Source organism: Peromyscus leucopus, chromosome 10, assembly GCF_004664715.2.
Source record: "Peromyscus leucopus breed LL Stock chromosome 10, UCI_PerLeu_2.1, whole genome shotgun sequence".
In the NCBI taxonomy this organism is placed as follows: Eukaryota; Metazoa; Chordata; class Mammalia; order Rodentia; family Cricetidae; genus Peromyscus; species Peromyscus leucopus.
The window spans coordinates 52,359,479-52,383,908 of NC_051071.1; the positions used below are offsets into that span (position 1 = coordinate 52,359,479).

Here is a 24,430-nt window from a genome sequence, read left to right on the forward strand (position 1 = left end):
GTTCCGACCCAGCCAGGGCTATACAGAGACCCTGTCTCAAAAAAAAAAAAACCCAAAAAATAAAGAAATGACTTTTTCCTCTCCCAAATACTGGCACTCCCTTAAAGTAAAAAACTGAGCAAAATAATATTTGTAATGCCACCATTCTAAATTTTTACAATTGCCTCTAGCCCAGCAATATCATCCCAGGTACTTCAAGCTCGAAGACCCCAGGCTGGGTGTGGAAGTGACACTGGCAATCCCAGCGAGCCCCAAACAGCCTGGGGGCTCCCCATCTCCCATGCCACAGAACAGTCCTCCAGATCTCCCTGACTCTGACAGAGCAGCCTCCGTTTTATAAGGACCTGGGGACGGCACTGTGCCTACCCAGAGAACCCCTCAGGGAGACAGAAACTTCCGGTGGTTTTAATCATTCTGTGTTAGAGCAGCAACAGACAGCTGGGGTGGAACAGGACTCTTGCCATGAGGTCGCACGAGGGAATTTAGGGGAACCGAAACTTCCCAGGCCAGGAACTGCCTCGCCTTTACACAGTGGCCAGGGTGGATCCGGATCCAGCAGTAACAGCCGGGCCAGAAATGGAAATGGGATTCTTCAGCAGCCTTCGTGGGCATAAGCAGATCTTTCACACTGTAAAAGCTTATAAATATTAATAAACTGTGACAAACTCGAGTACTTTTGAACTTTAAACATTCCCAAGTGTATTCACCTTCATTATCTGAGTGGCAGATAATGACACTCCTGCGTGTGCCAACTTGTGTCCCTATCTCAGACAGGACTGGGTCAGCTTTCTAGTAAAACAGGTAGAAGCTGTTTCTTCATATTAACTATTCTGAAGAGCAGTGTTATACCACTAAACAGACACGCTTCCAGTAACAACAAAAAATAGCAGACCTCAGATGGTTTTAAAAAATGTCCCAGCCGGGCGGTGGTGGCACACGCCTTTAATCCTAGCATTCGGGCGGCAGAGGCAGGCGGATCTCTGTGAGTTCGAGGCCAGCCTGGGCTACCAAGTGAGCTCCAGGAAAGGCGCAAAGCTACACAGAGAAACCCTGTCTCGAAAAAACCAAAAAAAAAAAAAAAAAAGTCCCTTAAATCAGGACACAACTGCCATTTGTCTGTGTTTTTTGTTTTTTTTTTTTTTAAAGTTTCATGCTGACATCAGAGGATAGGATTCAGGCCAAATGGCAGGAACTTATCCAGGATCATTTAGCTGATGAGCAATACCGTCAAACCTCAAACTTCAAGCCATCTTCAAGCGCGTACTATCCTTACGGAGTAGAGCTAATGCACCTACCACCAAAGTAACAGGGATGCACTAATTCACTTACCTGAGACTCATGTGCAAGGCTAGGTCCTGAACGATCCGATCATGTTTGCCCGTGGAGGAGTACTTCCCCAGCCAGCTTGGGAAGGAGGGAAACTGAGTCATATAGCCCCTCATCAACTCTCCAGGAAGAACACTGGCATAAATGGCCTGGGAGAGGGGGGAAATCAAACATAGTCCAGAATTTAAATTTGGTATAAAGTTATTTCTTTAGCAGCTCTCCTCCCCATTGGGAGGTATGAAGAGGTGGAAACTTAACCCAACTTTGAAGGTGGGGTCACTGCAAAGTGATTTGGAATAGGGAAAGTCACTACAATGGAGCTCTCCTAAGTGAATGCTGGATGCTCTATAAGAGAAAGAGAGATCAAGTACACGTCCACCTTCCGCCATGATACACTCTACCACCTCAGCACTCTTTAAGCAAGGAGGCCATCACCAGACACAGGCTCCTCATCTCCCAAAACTGTGAGCTCAAGAAACTTTTCTTTACGTTTTACCCAGTTTGTGGTCAGTGCATTATAGCACTCAAAAGTGGACTGGCAGTCTACGGATGAAGTAATGGCCCAGTGCCTGATTACGGCACCCCTTCCCTGTCCTAATCACAGGTATGGGAAGCTTCTCCCCTAGAAAACAACAGAATAGAGACTGGGCAGAGAGTTCAGTAAAGTGCTTGCCAGCCCAGCATGAGGACCTGAGTTAGATCCCAACAGCCATGGAGAAGCCAGGCATTGTAATGCAGGCTTGTAACCCCAACACTGGAGAGGAGACAAGAGGATCCTGGGGACTCAGGGACCAGCCACTGTAGCCTAATCAAGCTCCAGGCCATCAAGAGACCCCAGCTCTATTACCTGGGGGCTGGAGAGATGGCTCAGTCATTAACAACACTTAGTGCTCTTCCAGAGGACCCTGGTTTAGTTCTTAGCGCCCACACTGGGCTGCCTCTAACACCAGTTCCAGGAAGGTCCAACAGACTTGCCTCCCTGGGTACCGGCACTTGTAGGCACGTAGCCACACAGAGAGAGACAGACAGACAGACAGACAGACAGACGTCAGTCAGTCAGTCAGTCAGTCATCTACTATAGATGGATGGATGGATGGATGGTCGGACGGACGGACGAGCTGGAGAGATAACTCAACAGGTAAGAGCACTTACTGGCCAGGCATGGTGGCACATGCCTTTAATCCCAGCACTCAGGAGGCAGAAGCAGGCAGATCTCTGTGAGTTCCAGGACAGCCTGGGCTACAAAAGAAACCCTCTCTTGAAAAAAAAAAAAGTGCTTATTGTTCTTCCGAGGACACAAGTTCAGTTCCCAGCACAACTAGTGGTGTGGCTCACAGCCACCTCTAACTCCAGCTCCAGGGGATTCGATGCCCTCTTCTGGCTTACACACACACACACAGCCACATGCATGTGTATACACACACACACAAGAAAAAAAAACTAAGTATAGCAGTGCACACCTTTAATCCCAGCACTTAGAAGGTATAACAGGCAGATCTCTCTGAGTTCAGGGACAGTCTCATCTATAAAGAGAGCTCCAGGCCAACCAAGGCTACACAGTAAGACCCTGCTCAAAACACAACCAAACAAAACAAAACAAACAAAAACCCAGGTAGACAGCACCTGATGACTAATTCCCAAGGTTGGCCTCTGGCCTCCACACAGATTTGTGCGCACACACACAGACACCAGTGCACAGAGGTGAAGTGGAGAGAAGAGGAAGGGAATGAAAACAGAGAGACTGCAACCCACCCTGGTCTAAAACGGTCTCAGGTCACCTTGCAGCCTTGACCAGCCAACCTCCATGACCCATCCTTTCCCTGCCATAAGGGGAATGTGGTCACCTTCAACATGAGCAAGCGAAGGCACAACGCGATGAGAGTGTGAACTGGCGAGGTGAGAACACACTAAACTGCCACCAGGAAGAGGCAAAGGGGAGGGGTGGTGTGACTTCAGACGTCTTCTCTGGCCAGCGTTTCAGTTTTCTGAAGGCTTGAACTAAACTTTCCATAAACATTGTATCCTGTCTTGGTCTAATATTTACTCACAAGTTTTCCTTAGCTAATCTCTGTGAACCACCCTGGAGCTGGGCACGAGAGCTTCCTGCGGTGTTTTCCTATCAAAACTCATGCTTGGAGAACAGTTTGATATAGTGCTGTTTCTGTGCTTAAAATTACTTCTTTAAGATAAAATCTCAAATGTACAATTACTAAGGAATGAAAACTTTTTTTGTACCAGTTTTATAAAAATAAAAAGATCTGAGCTGTTTTGATTTTCAAGCAAATGTATGGGTACAATTGAGAGAAGGTCGGGTGTGGTGATATTCACCTGGAGAGACCAACACAGGGCAGCCACAAGTCTGAGAACAGCCTGGTTACGGAATGAATCCAGGCTAACCAGAGCGCCACAGCTCAGGACTTAAACAATAGAACAGAGAGGGCAGTTTTCTGGAAACCGTGTTTGTTCCTCAGACAAGTGACGCTGCTGAGCGGACAGCAAACTCAGAGCTGTGGGACGCCTTAGTGGTAGAGGGCTGCTGTCTTGCACGCACAAGGCATGCTTTTAAAGATGGAGTGTATAGTGAATCTGTTTTCACGGCACCTCACATCAACTGACTTCTGCAACAAGGAAGAAGCCTGCGATCCCTGCCCTGGCTGCACCAGTTCTGGGAGGGGCTCTGCACCTCCTTCTGAGACAGCCACACACGCACCAAGATTCTGCATGCAGAACCGCGGGTGACACTCCTGATGGCCACCTGTGGCCGGAGCTGACACCTAGACTTCTTATTCCCATTCCTCCGCTACATTAAAACACTTCTGAACAAATAGAGACAACAGCGACCAGAGTATTTTTCTCTAAACAGTCTGTAATTGCCACAAAGACCAGAGACGGCTCAGCAGTCACGGGCACTGGCTGCTCTTCCAGAGGACCTGGTTTGGTTCCCAGCACCCACATGGCAGCTCACAACCATCAGTAACTCCATTTCTAGGGCTCTGGTGTGCTCTTCTGAGCTCCACAGGCACCAGCATGCACCATGCAGGCAAAACCCTGCACACGTAAAATTAAAAATGTTAACTATGAATACAGGAACCGTGAGAGCCTTCTCCGGCCGAGGCAGGCCGGCACTCACCTGTGTGGGCAGAAGACTCCAGTTTTGCTTACTCCGGATCTGACTGTCCACTAAGTCACCGTCACAAATGCTGTCTGCGGCCCGGCTTATGAGCATCAGGTGCTTCTTCATGTCCCCCCTGCGGAGAAGAACCAGTCCGGGTTACACTCTCCCTCCCAGCCGCTCTGCACGCACGCGCGTGCGGCCTCCGCCATGCTGGAGGGTCCTAACCTGCCCTCACTGCCTGTCCTCAGTGCTTACCCTGCAGCCACAGGCTTTACATGGAGATAGTTCTCCTGGACAAAGAGGGGGGCTATGGAATAGTCATGGAAAAAGAGATCCGATTTGTCCATCAGGGACATGTGTGCAGTCTCCTCTCCAGCTGCAAACACTTTCCGGGCAACGTCAAATGGACCCTGCAAAGAAGGACACATAATGACCGAATGACCCAAGCCAATCCTGGGAAAGAGATGGAGCACCAGGACCTTCGGTGCCCACGGAGGAGAGTGGCAGAGCCTTCGGGGGTCCCAGATGAACAGTTCACAACACCTTTATCATCACTGCCAAAATCTGGGAGGACGAAGATGGCCTTCAATAACCAAATGGGTAAATAAAGTGATACATATCCAGGCCTATTACTCAACAATTTTAATCAAAAATACAGCCAGGAGGGCTGGAGAGATGGCTCAGAGGTTAAGAGCACTGCTTGTTCTTCCAGAGGTCCTGAGTTCAATTCCCAGCAACCACATGGTGGCTCACAACCATCTGTAATGAGATCTGGTGCCCTCTTCTGGCCTGCAGGGATATGTGCAGGCAGAACACTGTATACATAATAAATAAATAAATCCTTTAAAAAAAAAATACAGCCAGGAATGGTGGGACACACCTGTAATCCCAGCACTTGAGAGATGGAGTTCAAGGTCAGCCTCAGCTAGACACTGTCCTACAGCCAGCCCAACTGAGCTCCAGGCCACACAATCTCGAAAGACCAACGAAACAACCAAAAAGGACGGGAAAGGAAAAGAGCGGTCGGTCAGTCCATTAAGAGACATGACGGAGCCTTAAATGTACACAAATGAACTCTCCAGTGCGGAAGAAGTCTTCCTCCAAAGACCACATACTATCTGACTCCCATTGTATGAAACCCAGGAAAAGGCAGAGCTATAGAAATGGAAAAGACTGGTAGTGGCGCACGCCTTTAATCCCAGCACTCGAGAGGCAGAGACAGGCGGATCTCTGTGAGTTCCAGGCCAGCCTGGGCTACAGAGTGAGTTCCAGGACAGGCTCCAAAGCTACACAGAGAAACCCTGTCTCAATAAAACAAAAAAACTTATCATCACTCTAACGAGCAAAACCGAGCACAGAGGTAAGTGACAGAGACCTCAGCTTTGGAGGTTAAACACCTAATTCCCAGCAGCACAAAACCACGCCGGCCATGAATGCAGGCAGAAAGTGCGCTGAAAAAGCCACCCTGCACGATAAAGCCTGGGTCTCCCGTGAAACACCCACTTCTGCAATCTGTAACGAAGATGATCATGCTTGAGGAAAAGTGCACTGGCCTGCCGCCGCTGTCTACAGGTCTGACAAGTCCTTGGGCTCACAGGTCCATCAAGGAAGTACGCTGTCCACAAAGACCGTACAAGCAGGACAAGAAACACTTCAGAACTAAGAAGGGAAACACGGTTACCAGTTTGATGTCCTTCTTGGCCCTCTGAGAGTCAGCCTTGGCTTGGTCGTAAGTCAGTGCCTTGCTCTGTGCACACCACATGCTCATATTATGTAAAACCTACAAGAAACGTCAGTGAGACAATGTCAGGATGAGGAAGGGCTGCTGGTCTCCTAAGAATGAGGGGGCAAAAGAATTGACAGCTGTCAAGAGCTGGAGAGACGGCTCTGCAGTTAAGAGCACTGGCTGCCCTCCCAGCACCCACATGGCAGCAGCGCACAGCCACCTGTAACTCCAGTTCCAAGGATTCGAATGCCCGCTTCTGGCCTCTGCCAATACTGGCCCACAGTGCAGACATGCATGCAGGCAAAATACCTATACACAGAAATAATAAAATCAAATTTCGGAAAGTAACAACTGTCACATAGTATATATCTTACTCACCTGTCTGACATCTTGATTAGCTCCCAAAATTATTTCGTTCATAGCTGGAGGAGGGATCTTTAAACCCTCTTTAAATGCAATAGACAGCATTGCACTCTGAAATTGACAAGCAAGGAAATTATCATTGACCTTTTTTTTTAAACTAATAGCATCTGCAATTCTATAAAAATATTTATGAGATACTTTTAAAATTTGACCCTTGAGCCAGCCAGTGGTGGCGCACGCCTTTAATTCCAGCACTTGGGAGGCAGAGCCAGGTGGATCTCTGTGAGTTCGAGGCCAGCCTGGTCTACAGGGTGAGTTCCAGAACAGCCAGGACTGTTACACAGAGAAACCCTGTCTTGAAAAACCAAAAAACAAAAACTGACCCTTGAGTTTTCATTTGGCAATCAACACACCTTGGATAAACTCACTGGCTACAATATGACACTGTCTAAAGTTAAAATCAACCTTTCTATAAAGATGATAATGTCATTTAAAAAAGAAATTCTGGGCCAGTGTGCTGGCTAGTTTTATATCAACCCAACAGAAGCTACAGTCATCCAAGAAGAGGAAAGGGGATTAAGAAAATGCCTCCATAAGATCAGGCACCTGCAGGGCACTTTCTTAATTAGTGATCGATGTGGAAGGCCTAGCCCACTGTGGGTGGTGCCGTCCTTGGGCTGGTGGTCCTGGGTTCTATAAGAAAGCAGACTGAGCAAGCCAATAAGCAGGACCCCTCCATAGCCTCTGCATCAGCTCCTGCCTCTGTTTGAGTTCCTGACTTCCTTCTATGGCGAACAGTGATGTGAGTCAAAAAAACCCTTTCCTCCCCAAGTTGTGCTGGGTCACGGAGTTTCATCACAGCAATGGGAACCCGAAGACAGCTAGTAGGCTAGCTCAGAGGGTAAAGGCACTTCCGTCCCGCCTGATGCCTGAGACCGGCCCCAGAAACTGCCTGGTACAGGAGAGAACTAACAGACAAAGGGTGCCCTCTGACACACCTTACTGCACATGCATTAGCTCACAAGTGTGTGCTCTTGGGCGCACACCAAATAAATCGGTTGTTTTCATTGTTTTTTAATGACAATCATCATACCTTAATCTGTTCAACCCGAGGTCTTTGGAAACGAAGATCAAAACAATAATGAACCAAAGAGCGAATTTTGGGGTGATTTCTGTCATTGCACATACAAATGATGGGAATTTTAGTATGCTTTATCAGGCCTATTAGTTCCTAAAAGGCAAATTTAGAACATAAAAATCATTTAAAAAAAAAAAAAAAAAAAAAAAAAAAAAAAACAAGATATTACGCAATATATTTTAGTATTTTTAAAAAGCCCTCAATTGCTATGACTATCCAAGCACATGACCCGTATTTCTTCATCTAAAACCCAACAGTAAAACAGAAAGACAGAGCGTTGCATTACCTGAATTCCGCCCCTGTCCTCACTGCCGGCCATGCCGTCGACCTCATCCATGATGAGAGCATGCTTCGAGCTTACCGAAGGAGCTGCTCCACCTGGCCAGGAGTGAGACGGGACAAAAACACAGTGTGAACACGCTCAAACTGCCAGTTTCCAGAAGTTCTAAACACATTCAAGTTTGGACAACTGCAGGAGTTACGCCATGAGAAGAAACTCTCCCACCCTCCTGCAGTCCCAATTCTTCTCCCCAGCAGCTCCCTTAAAGGTGTGCCTTGTGGTTTTTCACTTAATCAGTGACCACTGATCCATTTCCATCCATCCATCCATCCATCCATCCATCCATCCATCCATCCATCCATAGATATTTTTTTTTCTTAAGATTTATTTATCTGCCAGGCAGTGCTGGCACACGCCTTTAATCCCAGCACTTGGGAGGCTGAGGCAGGTGGATCTCTGCCTGGGCTACAGAGCGAATTCCAGGACAGCCAAGGCTACACAAAAAAACCCTGTCTCAAAAAGCAAAAAGCACAAAACAACAACAAAAAAAAAAACCCTAATAATAAAAAGATTTACTTATTTTGTGTATACTAGTGTTTTGTATGCATGAATGTCTACACACCAGGAGAGGGAATGTCCAACCCCAAGAACACTTCTTTTTTAATGTAATTTAATATTTGACTTTATAATAATAATAAATTATTAATATTAGTATAAAAATTTAGTTTATTGATGAAATATTAAGATGCTTCCAAGCTTTTGCTATGACATATTAATAATTAAATATCCCCATATGTATGTATGTGTCTATGTGTGTTTGTCTGTCTACAGTGTGTGTGTGTGTGTGTGTGTGTGTGTGTGTGTGTACACAACATTGTGCACATATTAAAGTATAATGACAGCTAAATTCCAAGAACTGGAATTTCTAAATTAGAAATTATGTATGATTTAAACTTGAGGGAAAATGCCAGATTGCTCAACTGTATGAACTAACAGCCACATACAAGAAGTAGTGTGGAGAGGTCACTGTCAGTACCATGTTTGCCTTGCAAACACAAGAACCTGAGTTCAAACCCTACAACACACAAAAAATCCTGGGTGTGGTGACACACACACACACACACACACACACACACACACAAATAGAAAGAGACTGTGTGTGTGAGAGAGGATGTTTTCTGAGCAACTTCTTTCAAAAACTAATTTCTCCCATTAAAAATGCCAAGGTTCTAAGTAAGTCTCCACAGGACGTTTGATCCTTAGCTTACACATCTCCATTTCCCCCACTGTCACAGCCTGAACCACAATGGGCCCCTCATTCTTCAAGGCTTTCTGAACAAATACCATCCCTTTACCGGTGGATTACAGAATGCCTCACACAATTTCCTCCTCAACCACAGGCCTTACACAGGCCATATGACCTCATACAGCACACTGTATTTTTCATTTATTTTCCATACTCCTTTCCAGGATTCACCTGGGTGGGACTTGTCTAAAATCACATACAAAATGAACACTAGGTGTACGTACACATATTGATCACATTCTCAGAACCCTCTCAGACCAAAGCAGGTAACCACTGCTCCAGGAGTTACGCCAGAGGCCTTTCCTGTCTTGACAGCCCAGGATGCTCACCACACAGTGGTGCTCACCACACAACACTGAGTGACTTGTTCTCAAACCACATCTACAGCCACGGTTCAAAGGGCACATACTTGTATAAAAGCCTCTGATGCTGGTGTTGTTCAAGGATTCAGCAACGACTGCTTTCAAACTGTTCTTACTGCGAGTGTCGCTTGCATTTAGTTCCACGTAACTGTAGCCCAATTCCTAATCAAAATATTGGAAATTGTTACTATCACAGTGCAAATGGTCCCCCACCGGGGGGGTGGGGGGAGCTAATTAAGGAACAGAGGTCCCAAAACTCATAAAAAAAAAACCACGAATAAAAATATTAAGTATGACACTAACAGACAACAAATTTAACTTTATATTTAATAGTATTGGGGATTTTTTTTTTTTTTTGTATTAGAGATTCTTAAACCATACAGACAGACAACACACACAGAAGTTTGCTCTTAAAACCGCAGCTGGTCAGCCAGGTGCAGTGGCTCACACCTGGTTATCAGACCACCTGCCACAGCATCACAGTGAACTTCAAAATGGCCCCAAAGAACAAGAGTGGGAAGGTAGGGAGGGCACCAGGACCCAGACACAGAAGGACGGAGGAAGCCTACCTAGCACCAAGTGGCAATGCTGCGGGGCACAGAGGGAAAGCGTGGTCCACACAGGGCCCTGGACTGCCTGCAGCTGCGGCACCTCCTGGGGCCCGGGAACACAGCCTCCACGTTGAAGGGGAAATGGATGCCATTATAACAGCCAACAGAGTGACAGGTGTGGGCCAGCTGCTCGCTCTCTTTGGTTTTTAAACATTCTGTGCCATGGAACTCACCATGTAGGCCTGGCTAGCCTTGTTTCACAGAATTCCACCTGCCTCCCCAGTGCTGGGATTACGGGCACGCACCTCCACACCCGGCCACAAAAATGGTATTTTTAAAGGATGCAGTGACAAACTTCACCTGAGCCGAACAAAGTTCTGCAGTCTGGCTTTAGAACAATGCACACTGTGGGTCTGCACACCCAAGAGCTGTCTGCTCCCTGCAGGTTTGACCGTTCCACCGCACCCACCTGGCACACAAGGGAAGCGGTTGTGGTTTTGCCAACGCCCGGCGGCCCGGAGAGCAGTGCTGCCTTGAAACTGGAGCCGTCATCTTTGCTGGAAAGTTTGCCGAATTTTGCTGCAGGGGAGAAGAAGTTCCAGAGCATTAACACGCACCATCTCCCAGACACCCCAGAGCAGCAGGAATCGTTCCTGAACCGCCCAGGGCCATCCAGAGCAGAGCACGCGAGCGGCCCTACTGCACTACCAAAAGCAAATGAGCTTCAGGCCACTGTGCCGATGCGGACCGAGGCTTCATGCCTTTCCCTCCTGGGCGGTGAGCGCTCTCACTGCTCTCTCTCTCTCTCTGGCGTACAGGCCTTCAGACCTTGGACTGGTCATTCCTTCTGCCCAGTATCACACACAGCTCCCGCACCTAGCTGTCTCCCAGAGAGCTCACATCCTCTTCCCTGACTCCACGCGGCATCCCGAGCTCCCTGTACTTACCCCTACAACAGTACTTGGCACATGCATTTAATAGCTGGCTCACAGTCCCCAACTCTCTGGGGCTCCCACCCTGCCCACAGCAGCGCCACCAGGGCCTAGGGCAGCCCCTGGGCTCTGGACAAGCTCTCAGTAGACCCTTGCTGACAGGCAGATGACCCAGCCGCGGGCCTCTGCCCACGTGTGCAGCTGAGCACTACCTGTCGACAGACACAATCAAACGACTACGTGGGCAATCACCGTGCTTCTTCTCTTCGGGAGAACTCTGGTGCCAGTTTCGGAGCCAGCGCAGCAGTTTGTTGGCACAGCTCTGGTCCCCCTGCTGTCCGATGATGTTCTTGAGTGAGGTGGGCTTGTATTTATCCACCCAGAGCAGACTCTCCACTCGGTCCCCACTGCGGTCCTCGGCCGGACCCCGAGCCCTGCCGTGGCCAGGCGTCTCCTTGACCACCTGCTCCGTGAAGTCCAGGCCCCTCCGAAAGACATTCGCTTCCTTCTTGGTGGCCTTTGCAGGGCTGTCCTTTTGGGGGGTCGGCTTGCTCTTTTTAGACGCTGACTCCTTCTCAGTTGGACTAACTTTTCTTTTTCCCTGGTCATTTTTTTTGGGTGTTCGCTCCAATTTGGACTTTTCTTTCTTCATCTGAAGAGGGAAAAACAGAAGAAAACAAAACAACCCCTGATGAAACACAGAAGACTTCTATCCTGCTATACACATGCCCCCGAGGCGAGGTGACAGCCAGGTGAGCTACTGAGCTAGGCTGCTGCTGTCACAATGGACTAGTGCAGGTGTCAGGTCACCACCACTCTCCAAACCTCACAGACATTAGCATAGGTACAGAAAGCCAAGAATCGAGTGGTCAGTTTCAAATAAAAAGAGAGGGTCATGGGGTAGACAACTGTTCTAAAGTTTCTTGACTACATAAAGCTAATGTCTCCTCAAAACCTTGCATATACAAAGTCAGAGCAGCACTGTAGTATATGGTGTGCATACACATTATAGTCATCAAATGAAAGAGTCCAAACATCTCTGGGGAACTTAGGATAAACCAAAAACTACCGAGAGCCACACAATGGGACACTATCGGAAAAGGACTGAATAGTAATACATACTACAACTTGGTATGCCTTGAAGCCAGTATAAAAACTGAAAAGGCTAAAAACAAAAAGCCACATATGGTATGATTCTACATATATTAAATGTCCAAAACAGGCGAATCCATAAAACAAGGAACAGCACAGTGACCGCCAGGCAGAGGGTACGACAAGCAACCATCAGTAAGTACAGGATTTCTTCTTGGAGGTAATGACAGTGTTGGAATTACATGCAGTAACTGGGCCAACAAGATGGTTCAGTGGGTAAAGGTGCTTGCCACCAAGCCTAATGTCCTGAGTTCAATCCTCAGAACCCACACTGTGAAAGGAGAACCAACTCAGGCAAGTTGGTTCTGACCTCCACATGCATGCCATGTGCCAAATAAAATACATACCATCAAAAATAAGCCAAATAACTTTTTAGTTAGATAGTGATGATCACTGCACAGGTGTGTGAATTACACTAAAAAAAAGTGAATTTTGAGGAATGTAAATAATCTTAATCTTAAATCTAAAACAGTTAACTGCCTTCCAGTAATGCTAGACCTTAGGAATGACCATTTAAGGGAAGACATTTCTGGAGATTCAAAATAACTATCCACTCAAAAAAGTTATCAGTTCCAAAGCAGGAAGTCATTCCACTCATGGAGAAGAGCGGCAGACACCATCTCAACCAAGTGTCAAGATCTATCAGCATCATGTGCACAAGACACACCGGAAAGGACACTGTATGACCCTGTGGTATTCCTGCCACACTGGGTAACACAATCTAATTGTGACAATGTCACACAACACCACGACAAACATTCTCCTACTGTGACTGAAGAAAGTAAAGACAGGACTACCCTAGGCTGGAGGAGGCTGAACAGCACAATGTCGTGCAGGATCCTGGAGCCGAGAAAGGACAATAGGAACACTGTGCTGTACGGCAAACACACACACATACCGCAGTTGACCATGGAGCAGCACGTTCATCCCCTACGTCCTGCAACCTGACCACGGGTACAGAACCCCATCATCCCCTATGTCCTGCAACCTGACCACGGGTACAGAACCCCATCATCCCCACTGCAACCTGACCACGGGTACAGAACCCCATCATTCCCTGGGGCTTTTCTCCTGGAAGAAACTGGGCGGACCATCTTGTCACACTGGAGACGGTGCTGGGGACAGTAGTCCTGGCATCCAGGCACTCCTGTGTCCTGCATGTGGACAGGCAGGTGGTGGAATGAAAAACAGCACTCACTGGGAGGCGCAAGCACAGAAAATGAAAGGGTCAGTACTGCCAGCTTGGCAGACTGAGTCCATCCTGCCCCCAGCTTAGCCATGCGAGCCAACTTTTCTTCTTCTTTTTCTCCTACTCCTTCTTCTTTTATTATTATTATTTTTTTTACCCTTTGTTGAAAGGCAATAGAGACTAGCTTCTGTCATAATTGAAAAACTCCTAGTAAAGTTTTCACTAAAGATGCTGATAAACTCCTCTTTAAAAAACAAAGAACAGAAAACAAAATGTTCAGGCATCAACATTTACAATAAAGTCAATACAATAATAAAGAATATGGATTGGAGACATGGCTCAGCAGGTAGGAGCACTTACTTCTCTTGCAGAGGACATGAGTTCAGTTCCCAGAACCCATGTCAGGTGGCTTACAACTGCACATAACTCTAGATCCAGGGAAAGATGCCCTCTTCTGGCCTCTGTGGGCACTGCGATCATGTGCATGTGCATAGACAGACAGACAGACACACACACAAATTTAAAAATTCTGGCCAGGTGTAGTGGCACACGCCTTTAATCCCAGCATTCCAGTGGCAAAGGCATGTGGATCTCTATGAGTTTGAAGCCAGCCTGGTCTACATATCAAATTCCTTACCAGCCAAGGCTAAGTTAAAAAAAAAAAAAAAAAAAAAAAAAAAAAAAGGGGGGGGGGGGGGTTGGGGGAATTCACACCTTTAATCCCAGCACTTGGGAGGCAGAGGTGGGCAGATCTCTGTGAGTCCGAGGCCAGCCTGGTCTATAGAGCGAGATCCAGGACAGGCTCCAAAACTACACAGAGAATCCCTGTCTTAAAAAAAAAACCAAACAGATGGAAGATAAGAATTCGTAGGTGTGGTATACACAGCACACTATTTGTCACCCTCCCCTGAAAGGTAGACAAACACCAAAGGCATCCTGAGACACAGTCTTTCGGGTCACAAGGAATTCCCTTGTGGTGCAGGGGAGTCTGCTCTTCCAGTCCACACACAGTAGTGTCTATATGTTATGCATCCCCATCAAACACGAGGTCTTACGCCAACTTCAATAACCCAGGTTTGTCTTAGACACACCTCAGCTTCAGCAGCTATTTCATACTTGGATTTCTTGCCTGGCATAGTTCGAATCAGATCCAACAGACCATCTTCATCAAGGATTTTTGTTCCCAGGGCGGCTGCCTGTTGATTAAAATACGAGTCATCAGAACTCCATCCGAACCACTTCCTTCTGTAGAGGATAAATTATTTTAAGGCCTACTGGTAGATGAAGAACCACATTGTAAGTTAAACTCCAGAATGTATTTGTAATTATTTTGAAGATTTTATTGTATGAGTATGAGTGTTTTGCTCATCTGTGTATCTGTGTACCATGAGTATGCCTGGTACCCAAGAAGGTCTAGAATGGGCTTCAGATTCCCTGGAACTACAGAGTGAGTTCCAGGAAAGGTACAAAGCTACACAGAGAAACCTTGTCTCAAAAAGGGGGGGGGGGGCCGCTCAGGATATAGCTCAGTAGCTAAGTATGCTGGGTGCACCAATGAAAGGACCTGAGTTCAAATCCCCAGTACCTACATAAAAAGGTGGGTGTGGCTGCATATGTACCTAGAACTGCTCTGTGCAAAGTGGAGACAGAATTAGTCGGGTGCATCTTGTTACTTCGCGCAGACCTCTGCTTCTTCCTCACACTCACACAGGTTCCAACAATGGAACCTTAAGATGGGATCTATAAGGCATGCATAAGAAAACTTGGAACTAAAAAACAAAACTGTATGCCTCTACGTTAAAAATGTTTTAAAAAAGACTTAAACTAGAATACACAAAGTCAAATAAACAGCAACTATGTTCCCCACTAAAAAGCCAAAACCCTATAGCCCCGACCGACCGACCGTGTGTACACGGTATGTGGAGACAACCAAACTACAGGCCTCTCCTTTTCTTCTCTCACTAGAATGTGGCCAGCAGCACTGCCACCAACAGCCACACTGCGCGGGGAGCCAGCGGACGGACCCACCTTGTCACTCTTGGACTGTCCACTGTCCCGGCCCATGACGAGATAGTTGGTTTTCTTGCTCACGTTTCCTGTTACCTTCCCTCCATAACGTTCAATTAGAGACTTGGCCTCTTCGCGTTCAATGGACTCCAGCACGCCTGTGATCACAAAGGTCAGGCCTTCCAAGCAATTTTCAGCTCCCTACAACACCAAAATGTTCAAGCAGAGAAGAAATTACATGGTAGCTTTCCAAAGAAAGAACTGGAGCCAAGCGGCAACGAGGTGACGTTTCTCACTCAACATCACAAATAACCCCAGCGTGAAACCTGGCTGGAGACTGCAGCAGAACCAGAGTAGATCCGGATGAATTCCCACAGAGCTAACATTCAACAGATACCAAATGAACAAGGAGAAACAACATACTGTTAGCAAAGCTAACATTACACATTCACGCTAGTCTCCACTTTTCATATTTCCATCAGTAATTAGCTTTCCTGACTTACAGTAAACAAGCAAATGAAATCTGCCCACGGAAACTCCCACTGTTGTGAAAGACCAGCTCTGGGTCTGGAAAGCGTATCAAGCTGGGGCTCTCACCGTCCTCTCTCTGACTACCCTGCTGAGATAAACCTACGAAACTGCTGGAAACGTAAGCTAAGATGGCACCATCCATCCCCACCGGGAAGGTAACTGGTAATCTAAGAGCCGACCAGGCTTCTCCTCCTAAGTCTGAACTACAACTCTGTACAGTTATAGACTTTTTTTTAATTCTTGTAAATAGATCAGCTAAATTATACAGACAAACAAAATGGTCATTATACATGATATGCCGTGCTCCTTATTACTCTTTAAATAGAATTAAAATTGGTAAAGACTAAAAAAGTCTTGAAAAGACGCTAAACAAAACTCAAAGCATGCCCAGCATAAGCTGATCATCCCCCTCCACATAAAGAACCTTTCTTGGAAGAAAAAAGGGAAGGAAAGAATAGTTATTATTTACTGAGAAAGAAAGGGGGAAATGCTAACAGCATTTCTTCAGTCCCTCCACTTCCAGGAGTGACATGCACTCTTAACTCTTCTCAACAGACTCCCAATCACCCTGGGGAACTCCAGCAAGATGCTCACACATTTCAAACCCCGGTCTGCCGTCTCCTGAGTGCTCTCCCACGGAGCTCACATATCACTTCATTAGCCCTTCTCCACATTCCTCCTAAGTGATCACCTGTATCTTTTTCTGCCCTAACCAATACAATCTATTCTCAGCAGCCAAAATGATACTTACAACTCATTCTCTTTGGGGCTTGGGAGACGGCTCAATGGTTAGGTGCTCTTCCAGAGAGCCTGGGTTCAATCCTAACACCCACATGGTGACACACGCCTCTAGCTAACTCTAGTTCCAGGAGATTCAAACCTTCTTCTGGCCTCAGAGGGCCCCAGGCACACACATGGTGCACAGATATACATGTAGACAAAACACTCAAGACACTTGAAATAAGTAAAAAAAAATTTTGTTTTTAGATATTTTTCAGGGAACCAGATTTCAACTCCTAGCACTCACACAGTGGCTCACAACTATCTGAAACTCCTGTTCCAGGGACTCTGACTCCCTCTTCTGACCTCTGAGAGTACGAGACATGCACATAATACACATACACATATGCCAGCAAGCTACCATACATATAATTAAAATAAAATTAAAACAAGAAACTCCTTTTAGGCCAAAGTCCAGAACATTGGGCCCTCCAAGATATGCCCCTATTCACTTCCTCAGCCATCCTGTCCTTGGTCACTTTGCACCAATAATAGGATTACTTTTCTTTGAGTTCCTTAAGCATCCTGTGCATGTCATCATGACCTCTTCACACCTAATGATGTCTCTTCATTCTTCAAATCCCATTTCAATGTTGTTACCTAAAGCAGTGGTTCTCAGCCTGGGAATCAAGATCCTTTAGGGGTCACATATCAGACATCCTACATATCAGATATTTACACTACACTTAAAGGAAAATGTCTAAGCGTCCATCAGTGAATCACAAAACCTTCTATTTCATAAAAAGGGAGCTGAGATTCTTCTGTTAATATTGGCTTATTAGGGGCTGGAGAGATGGCTCAGAGGTTAAGAGCACTGCTTGTTCCAGAGGTCCTGAGTTCAATTCCCAGCAACCACATGGTGGCTCACAACCATCTACAATGAGATCTGGTGCCCTCTTCTGGTCTGTGAGTGTACATGCACACAGAACACTGTATACATAATAAAATAAATCTTAAAAATAATAATAATAATTGTCTTATTAACTCTTTGCTGGACCATGAGGCAGAGTTCTTACAGAGTAACACAATCCTAATGAATCTTACCTTGGGTATTTCTTTGGAGCCCAGAGCTTTGGGACCTTCTCGATTTAAGTAGCTTCGATAAGCTTGATAATTATTGCGTTTCTTTTCAGAATCTTCTGGACTTACAGACTTTGGGCAGAGGGAAAGAAAAAAAAATCATGTAAAATTAAAATGTACCTAGAAAGAATTACATTATAACACACACACACACACACACACACACACACACACACACACACACACAGATACTGGGTGCGTCTACATCATGTATATTAGGGAGGGGCCCCCTTGATAACTTTCAGAACTACTACAACACTTGTCATTATTTTTTCCAATTCCTATTTTGTATCACTTTTAAGTTAAAAGTAACTCTAAATCTCTTGAAGTAAACAAAATATTTATTTGCATAAAAGTGATATGACCAATAAGATAGTTAAGCTGGTTTTAAGTTAAATCAACTACTGCAGCTGATACCAGAATCCAAGCCTTTTGTTGTTGTTGTTGAGACAGGGAATCACTATGCAGCCCTGGCTGGCCTGGAACTTATTATGTAGACTAGGCTGGCTTTGAACTCAGAGATCTACCTATGTCTGCCTCCTGAGTGCTGATATTAGTGGCATATACCATCACATATAGCCCCAACCCTACTTAATAATAGCTCTCACTCATTAGAAGGTCCTTATCAAATTATAGCTGCCTAGACCATGTGCCCTGGGAGGCCACTGTTTTTAACAACCTTCAAACGACAGTCCCATACACCAACTGGGAATGTTATTCATTTGAAACAGTAATTCTGTTTTGTAAAAATCTGAAATAACTTTGGATTATCTGCATGCCTGCCTTTTGTTTATTCTGTGACAGTCTCACTATGTAGCAGAAGCTGGCCCTAAACTATCAATCTTTCTTCCTCAGCTTCCCAAGTACTGAGATTACAGGTATCACCACACCTGGCTATAACATAACTGAAGCACACTCATTTACTAAATCAGAAATATTTGACTAGATCAACTGAATTTACTACACTCTGATGTTCCTAAGTACAGGTTCTGAGTTATTTTGAGCCCAACTTTGAAAAACAGCATAAAAATAACCATATCACTTTTAAACTTTTATTTCCTCCTTCCCCAAAATAGTCACCCTCTGTAAACTTCCTCATGTACTTAGTGTGCCTGAAGAAAAACTTCTCCACCAGATAAGTGTTCAGCGAAGAAAAATCTGAGGGCAAAAAGTTAACTGATACTTTAAGCATATTTATGACCATTTCCTGCAAATAAAAGCATTTAAGGTCATCACCATTTCACAGTTCCATGTTCACACACACACACACACACACACACGCGATGATGAGAGTTGAAACAGACACTTTTTTTTTTTTTTGCTTTTTCGAGACAGGGTTTCTCTGTGTAGTTTTGCGCCTTTCCTGGAACTCGCTTTGTAGACCAGGCTGGCCTTGAACTCACAAAGATCCGCCTGCCTCTGCTTCCCAAGTGCTGGGATTAAAGGTATGCGTGCCACCACCGCCAGGCGAAACAGACACTATTCTGCTTTTAATGCTAAGTGCCTCTGTGGTATGAAGGAATGGTGGTTTCTCTTATAAATCTAAGGTGCTCCCAAAATGGAGGTCCAAAAAGACCTTTCTGTTGGTTTGGTTTGGTTTTTTGAGATAGGGCTTCTCTGTGTAATAGTCCTGGCTGTCCTAGAACTCTCTTTGTAGACCAACCTGGCCTGGAACTCACAGAATTCCCGAGTCTGGGATTAAAGGCATGCACCACCTCACTCGGGGAAAAAAAGACAAAAACCCACACTCGGAAAAAAAAAACAAAAACAAAACTTAAATATATCTGAAAACAAAAACAATTCTTTTTGTGTCTTTGGGGAACTCACTTTGTGGTGCAGGCAGACCTTAACTTTGACATCCTCGTGACTCAGTCTCTCAAGTACTTATTAGGCCTGTATCACCAGGGTGGGCAAGGGGCGGGCACACAGGACATGACACTTTTGAAAAGCATCATTTCTGCTGGTAGCTGCACATGCCTTTAATCCCAGCAGAGGTCAGTGCAGTGGATCTCTGTGAGTTCCAGGCCAGTTTGGTCTACAACAAGAGTTCCAGAATAGTCAGGGCTGCCACACAGGGAAGGGGGGGGAAAAGGCTAAAATATGTATAGCACTTATTACATCCCAGACACTGCTCTAAATGGTTTCATAAATTAATCATTAAACACGTTTTTTAAAATTCTTTTATTACATTTACTTCGAGTGTGTGTGTGTGTGTGTGTGTGTGTGTGTGTGTGTGTGTGTGTACACGTACATGTCCATGGAGTTCTCCTTACCCACTGATCATCTCATTGGTGCCCTTATCATCTCATTGGTGCTCTTATCTCTATTCACCATCACACGGAGAAGTAACCAGATCAGAATAACACGTCTGTTCAGCAGGAGAGCTATATCTAAAGGCAGCTCCAGACTGCTTGAAGGCTCAATGCTCACACTGCTACAGTCTTCAGAGCTCAAGGCCAGCTCTGCCCCTCCACAGGCCATCTTGGAAAAGTTACTAAACTCAGCCTGTTTCTTCATCTTTACAACTTACATAATAAAGTAAATGCCTCAAGGGTCAAGACTATGGGATGTAATACATGAGTATGAGCACGGTTACTCATACACAATAGCAATACATAGCAGGCCATTTTGCTATGTTACTGATGACTATTCTTTAAGAGATTTAAATGATACAGTGTCTTCTGGGGTCAAACACAGGGGCTCCAATATATTAGGCAAGCACTCTACCACTGAGCTACACCCCCAGCTTCAAATTACTTTTATCTATTTATTTTGTCTTTACATCCCAACCAGTTTCCTCTCCCTCGCCTCTTCCCCAAATCATATATTTTTTAAAACAATGTAGAAGTTGAAAACAATCAAGCTCGAACCAACACATATTCCCAAAATACATTCTTTTCATAAAGTTCCTACCTCTTTTTTAGCTGGAGAACTTTTGGTTTTCTTAGGAGTTTGTTTCTCTCCTTTGAGTTCAATGGCGTTTTCTTTCCTTTTTGAGGCCGTCAGCTCTGTGTCTTTGTAGGAACTTTCCTCTTTTGCTTTCATAAGTGCCAGCTTGGAGCTAGCCTTGGGAGAGGAACAGGCTTCGCTCTGGCGAGCTGACGATCTGCAGGGCTGAGCAGACCCTCTGGAACTCCCACCCCGGCTGGGCTTAGCAGGACTGCCGGGCTTCCTTTCCTTTAAGAAGTGCTCTGCTTTTACAAAGGGAAAATTGTTATTGCTATTTGGGGAATACACCGGCATCAACACTTTCATTCCTCATCTTTCAACAGTGTGATTTTAGTAGTACTTAGTACCACATATAAATTCGAAACATTTACTACTTTAGCTCAGATAGCGTATTTATTTTTTTAATTAAATATTCACATAATACTTCTTTGTAACCAGTTCAAATTAAGAGATCTGTCATTTTGCTGGGCAGTGATGGTGCACACCTTTAATCCCAGCACTCAGGAGGCAGAGGCAGGTGGATCTCTGTGAGTTTGAGGCCAGCCTGGTCTACAAAATGAGCTCCAGGATAGCCAGAGCTACACAGAGAAACCTTGTCTCCAAAAACGAGAGAGAGAGAGAGAGAGAGAGAGAGAGAGAGAGAGAGAGAGAGAGAGAGGGAGAGAGGGAGAGAGGGAGAGAGGGAGAGAGGGAGAGAGGGAGAGAGGGGGAGAGAGAGAGAGAGAGAGAGAGAGAGAGAGCGAGAGAGAGAGAGCGAGAGAGAGCGAAAGCGAGAGCTGTCGTTTTAAATTCAAACTATCCATCTGATATACTATTGTAAACAACACAGAAAGACATTGCCGCAGCTCAGTAGTATAATGCCTGCCCACCAATGCACAAAGCCTGAGTCCAATCCCAAACAGTGTGAAAAGACAAAGACCATTCCACAGATATGCTATAAAATTTACAGAGACAAAACTCACTGACTGGAATACGTTACACAGAATTCTGTAAAATAGCAAGAAAGCCCCAAATCCTGAATTGCCAAGGCTAAAAGGTACTACCTAAGCAGATTTATTTCTAGAATTAGATTTTCTATTAGCCCCCCACCCCTACAGGCACCATAGTCATTGCGTCAACCAGCTATGAATAGAAAATACTTTGTATGTTTTATCCTGATCACTGCAACAATACAGTATAATAACTATTTCCATATTTCCATAGCATTACACTGTATGAAGGTAATCCAGTGACGGTTTAAAGTATACAAGGAAGCCAAGCTGCCTGTAGATTATATGTAAACTCTACACTTTTTGGATGAAGAGCTTGAGTCCCCACAAACATGGGGACCCGCAGGGGTCATGACACTGATCCTTCACAGATAATGAGGAGGGCGTCTGGGCCACAGGCCTGTATTCCAGCTACTTAAAAGGCAGAGGCAGGAAGATCGCAGCTCTATGGTTGAGGTACAGACTGATCCAAGGCCAGCCTGGGTTACTCAGAAGGACCCTATCTCAAAATAAGAAGCAAGAGGAGGGCTGAGAATATAGCTCGGAAACTTAAGCAGCATGTACAAAGCCCTAGCTTTATCCCTGGTGTGGCACAAGAAAAAGGAAAGGATAAGAAAAGGCAAGGGGTGACTGTATCAGTAGACGGTTCAACATCAAGACCATCGCAGAACGGGCCACTCAAGACAACCACAAGAGCTTCATATGGCCTGAACAGTCCGTCAGAGGCCAACACCGCGACACTACCTCTAATGTGAAAGCTCAGGGCATTGCCTCTCTGTCTTCCCACAGCAAAATTAACAAGCCAAGAGTACCTAATCGTTTACTTTTCCTAACACTAAGTGCAGAAGGGCAGGTAGTATCCAGCTTTCAAAAGTGCAGGTGATCCTTGACTTAGGACTGTTCGACTTCAAAGTTTTCAACTTTATAATGGTGCAGAAGAAACATGCATTCAGCAGGAAATCGTGGCTAATTTTGAGGTCTGATTTTATAGGACTGTGATCATCTATCAGCCCACCATCTCCATGGGTCCCACACTCATGGATTCAGTACCCTCCTGAGATCCTGGGCATCAGCAGCGAGACACTCCATGGTGTTCTAGCTGCTGACGCTCAGAAGGCTGGGTACAACCCTGCACTTCGCACTATGACCTGCTTCCACTGCTGACAGTCCGGAGCACCTTTATCTGAACAGAGCCTGCTCTAACGGCCCTCTGAAACATCCCCCAACCCGTTAGGGAAAAGAATGCTGAAGCACAGTTACCAAGTGTCCTCTTCTAAAAAGAAAAGTGCTCCCTCACCCTCCTCTGCTAGCGTTACCTTTATCGGGGCTTTTATGGTTTTCTGCTTTGCTTAAATCAGCTTGGACAGGTGAAAATGATTCTCCCTCTTCAGGGTCCTTTTGGGCCTAAACAAGTGTAAAAAGTGTCAGAAGTATTAAGTAACAGGGAAACTACCACCACAAAATCTGCTCTTAAAATGGATTAAAGTTTTAAGTTTAAGGGTCACCTTCCAAACCAAACCAGCAAGATACTACAATAAACTGCCATTCATTTACCCACAAAACCTACCACAGCAAAAGCAGTATTTTATCACTTCATTTTACCAATAAGGAAAGAGATAAAAGGTTAAAACAATACGCCAATAAAACATCTCATTTCATCCCAGTCTCCTAAACCGGAAATGGAAGCCTTATTAGCCTTTTGTTTATCTCAACTCCCAAACTACTAGTCGTATAATGCAGCTGAAAACTAAAATGGAAACAGACCAACACAAAAAACTGAAAACCAATTAAAGCCCAGTAGGAAAATGCAAGAGAAGCCAAGAGCGGCAGCTATGCCGGATCTCAGCACGGGTAGGCTGAAGGCTGGGCCAGGAGCTTGTCGAGTTTAAAGCCAATCTGGGCCACCCAGAGCTACCTGTCAAAGACGGCCTCAAAACCAAAGCACTCTCTCACGAGAAAAAGAGGTGCAACAGAGAAAGTCTGCTTCCAAAAAGAGTACTGTAGTTATTAAACCCTCATCCTGTACAACTGATACCCATCACTCTGAAATAACACATAAATTACATAAAATAATACATAAAAAAACCCCTATGGTTTCATGGGGCAAGTTCTGATTTGCTTTATTTCTTGAAATCTTTTAAAAAGAGTAACTTTGAGCCGGGCAGTGGTGGCGCACGCCTTTAATCCCAGCACTCGGGAGGCAGAGCCAGGCGGATCTTTGTGAGTTCGAGGCCAGCCTGGGCTACCAAGTGAGTTCCAGGAAAGGCGCAAAGCTACACAGAGAAACCCTGTCTCGAAAAAACCAAAAAAAAAAAAAAAAAAAAAAAAAAAGAGTAACTTTGCAAATGAATTTCCATACACACAAAAACTACAAATTAAAATAATTTAGCTAGTGGGATGACTCACTGGATAAAGTCACCCCACTTACTGCACCTGCATGGGGACCTAAGTTCTGGTCCCCAGCACCCAGGGGAAAGTCAGGGATGGCAGTGCACCCCTGTAACTGCAATGCTCAGGAGGACAGAGACAGGAGGACTCTGAAGGCTCACTCACTGGTCAGCCAACCTAGAAGAAATGGTGAGCTCCAAGTTCAACTAAGGTAGAGAACCACAAGACAGGACATCTACCTCAGGCCTACATCACACGTGAGCTCA

The 24,430-nt window shown here is 45.5% G+C and overlaps 1 protein-coding gene across 2 annotated transcripts in view; it reads right to left on the minus strand.

The window, feature by feature from the left end:
• Rfc1 (replication factor C subunit 1) overlaps positions 1 to 24,430 on the minus strand; it is a 74,411-nt gene that overhangs the window by 5,865 nt on the left and 44,116 nt on the right. Inside the window, exons 8-22 of one of the 2 annotated variants that reach the window (XM_028882232.2) lie at positions 23,093 to 23,180; positions 20,752 to 21,029; positions 17,803 to 17,910; positions 15,469 to 15,648; positions 14,532 to 14,636; positions 11,352 to 11,751; positions 10,637 to 10,746; positions 9,664 to 9,778; positions 7,955 to 8,046; positions 7,624 to 7,761; positions 6,546 to 6,641; positions 6,123 to 6,221; positions 4,697 to 4,851; positions 4,457 to 4,574; positions 1,330 to 1,475 (exon numbers count right to left, since the gene is read on the minus strand). In XM_028882232.2, coding sequence (XP_028738065.1) covers positions 1,330 to 1,475; positions 4,457 to 4,574; positions 4,697 to 4,851; positions 6,123 to 6,221; positions 6,546 to 6,641; positions 7,624 to 7,761; positions 7,955 to 8,046; positions 9,664 to 9,778; positions 10,637 to 10,746; positions 11,352 to 11,751; positions 14,532 to 14,636; positions 15,469 to 15,648; positions 17,803 to 17,910; positions 20,752 to 21,029; positions 23,093 to 23,180 — 2,228 coding nt within the window. Of the gene's footprint in view, positions 1 to 1,329; positions 1,476 to 4,456; positions 4,575 to 4,696; positions 4,852 to 6,122; positions 6,222 to 6,545; positions 6,642 to 7,623; positions 7,762 to 7,954; positions 8,047 to 9,663; positions 9,779 to 10,636; positions 10,747 to 11,351; positions 11,752 to 14,531; positions 14,637 to 15,468; positions 15,649 to 17,802; positions 17,911 to 20,751; positions 21,033 to 23,092; positions 23,181 to 24,430 lie in introns of both variants that reach the window. The other variant, XM_028882231.2, reaches the window with a different exon arrangement.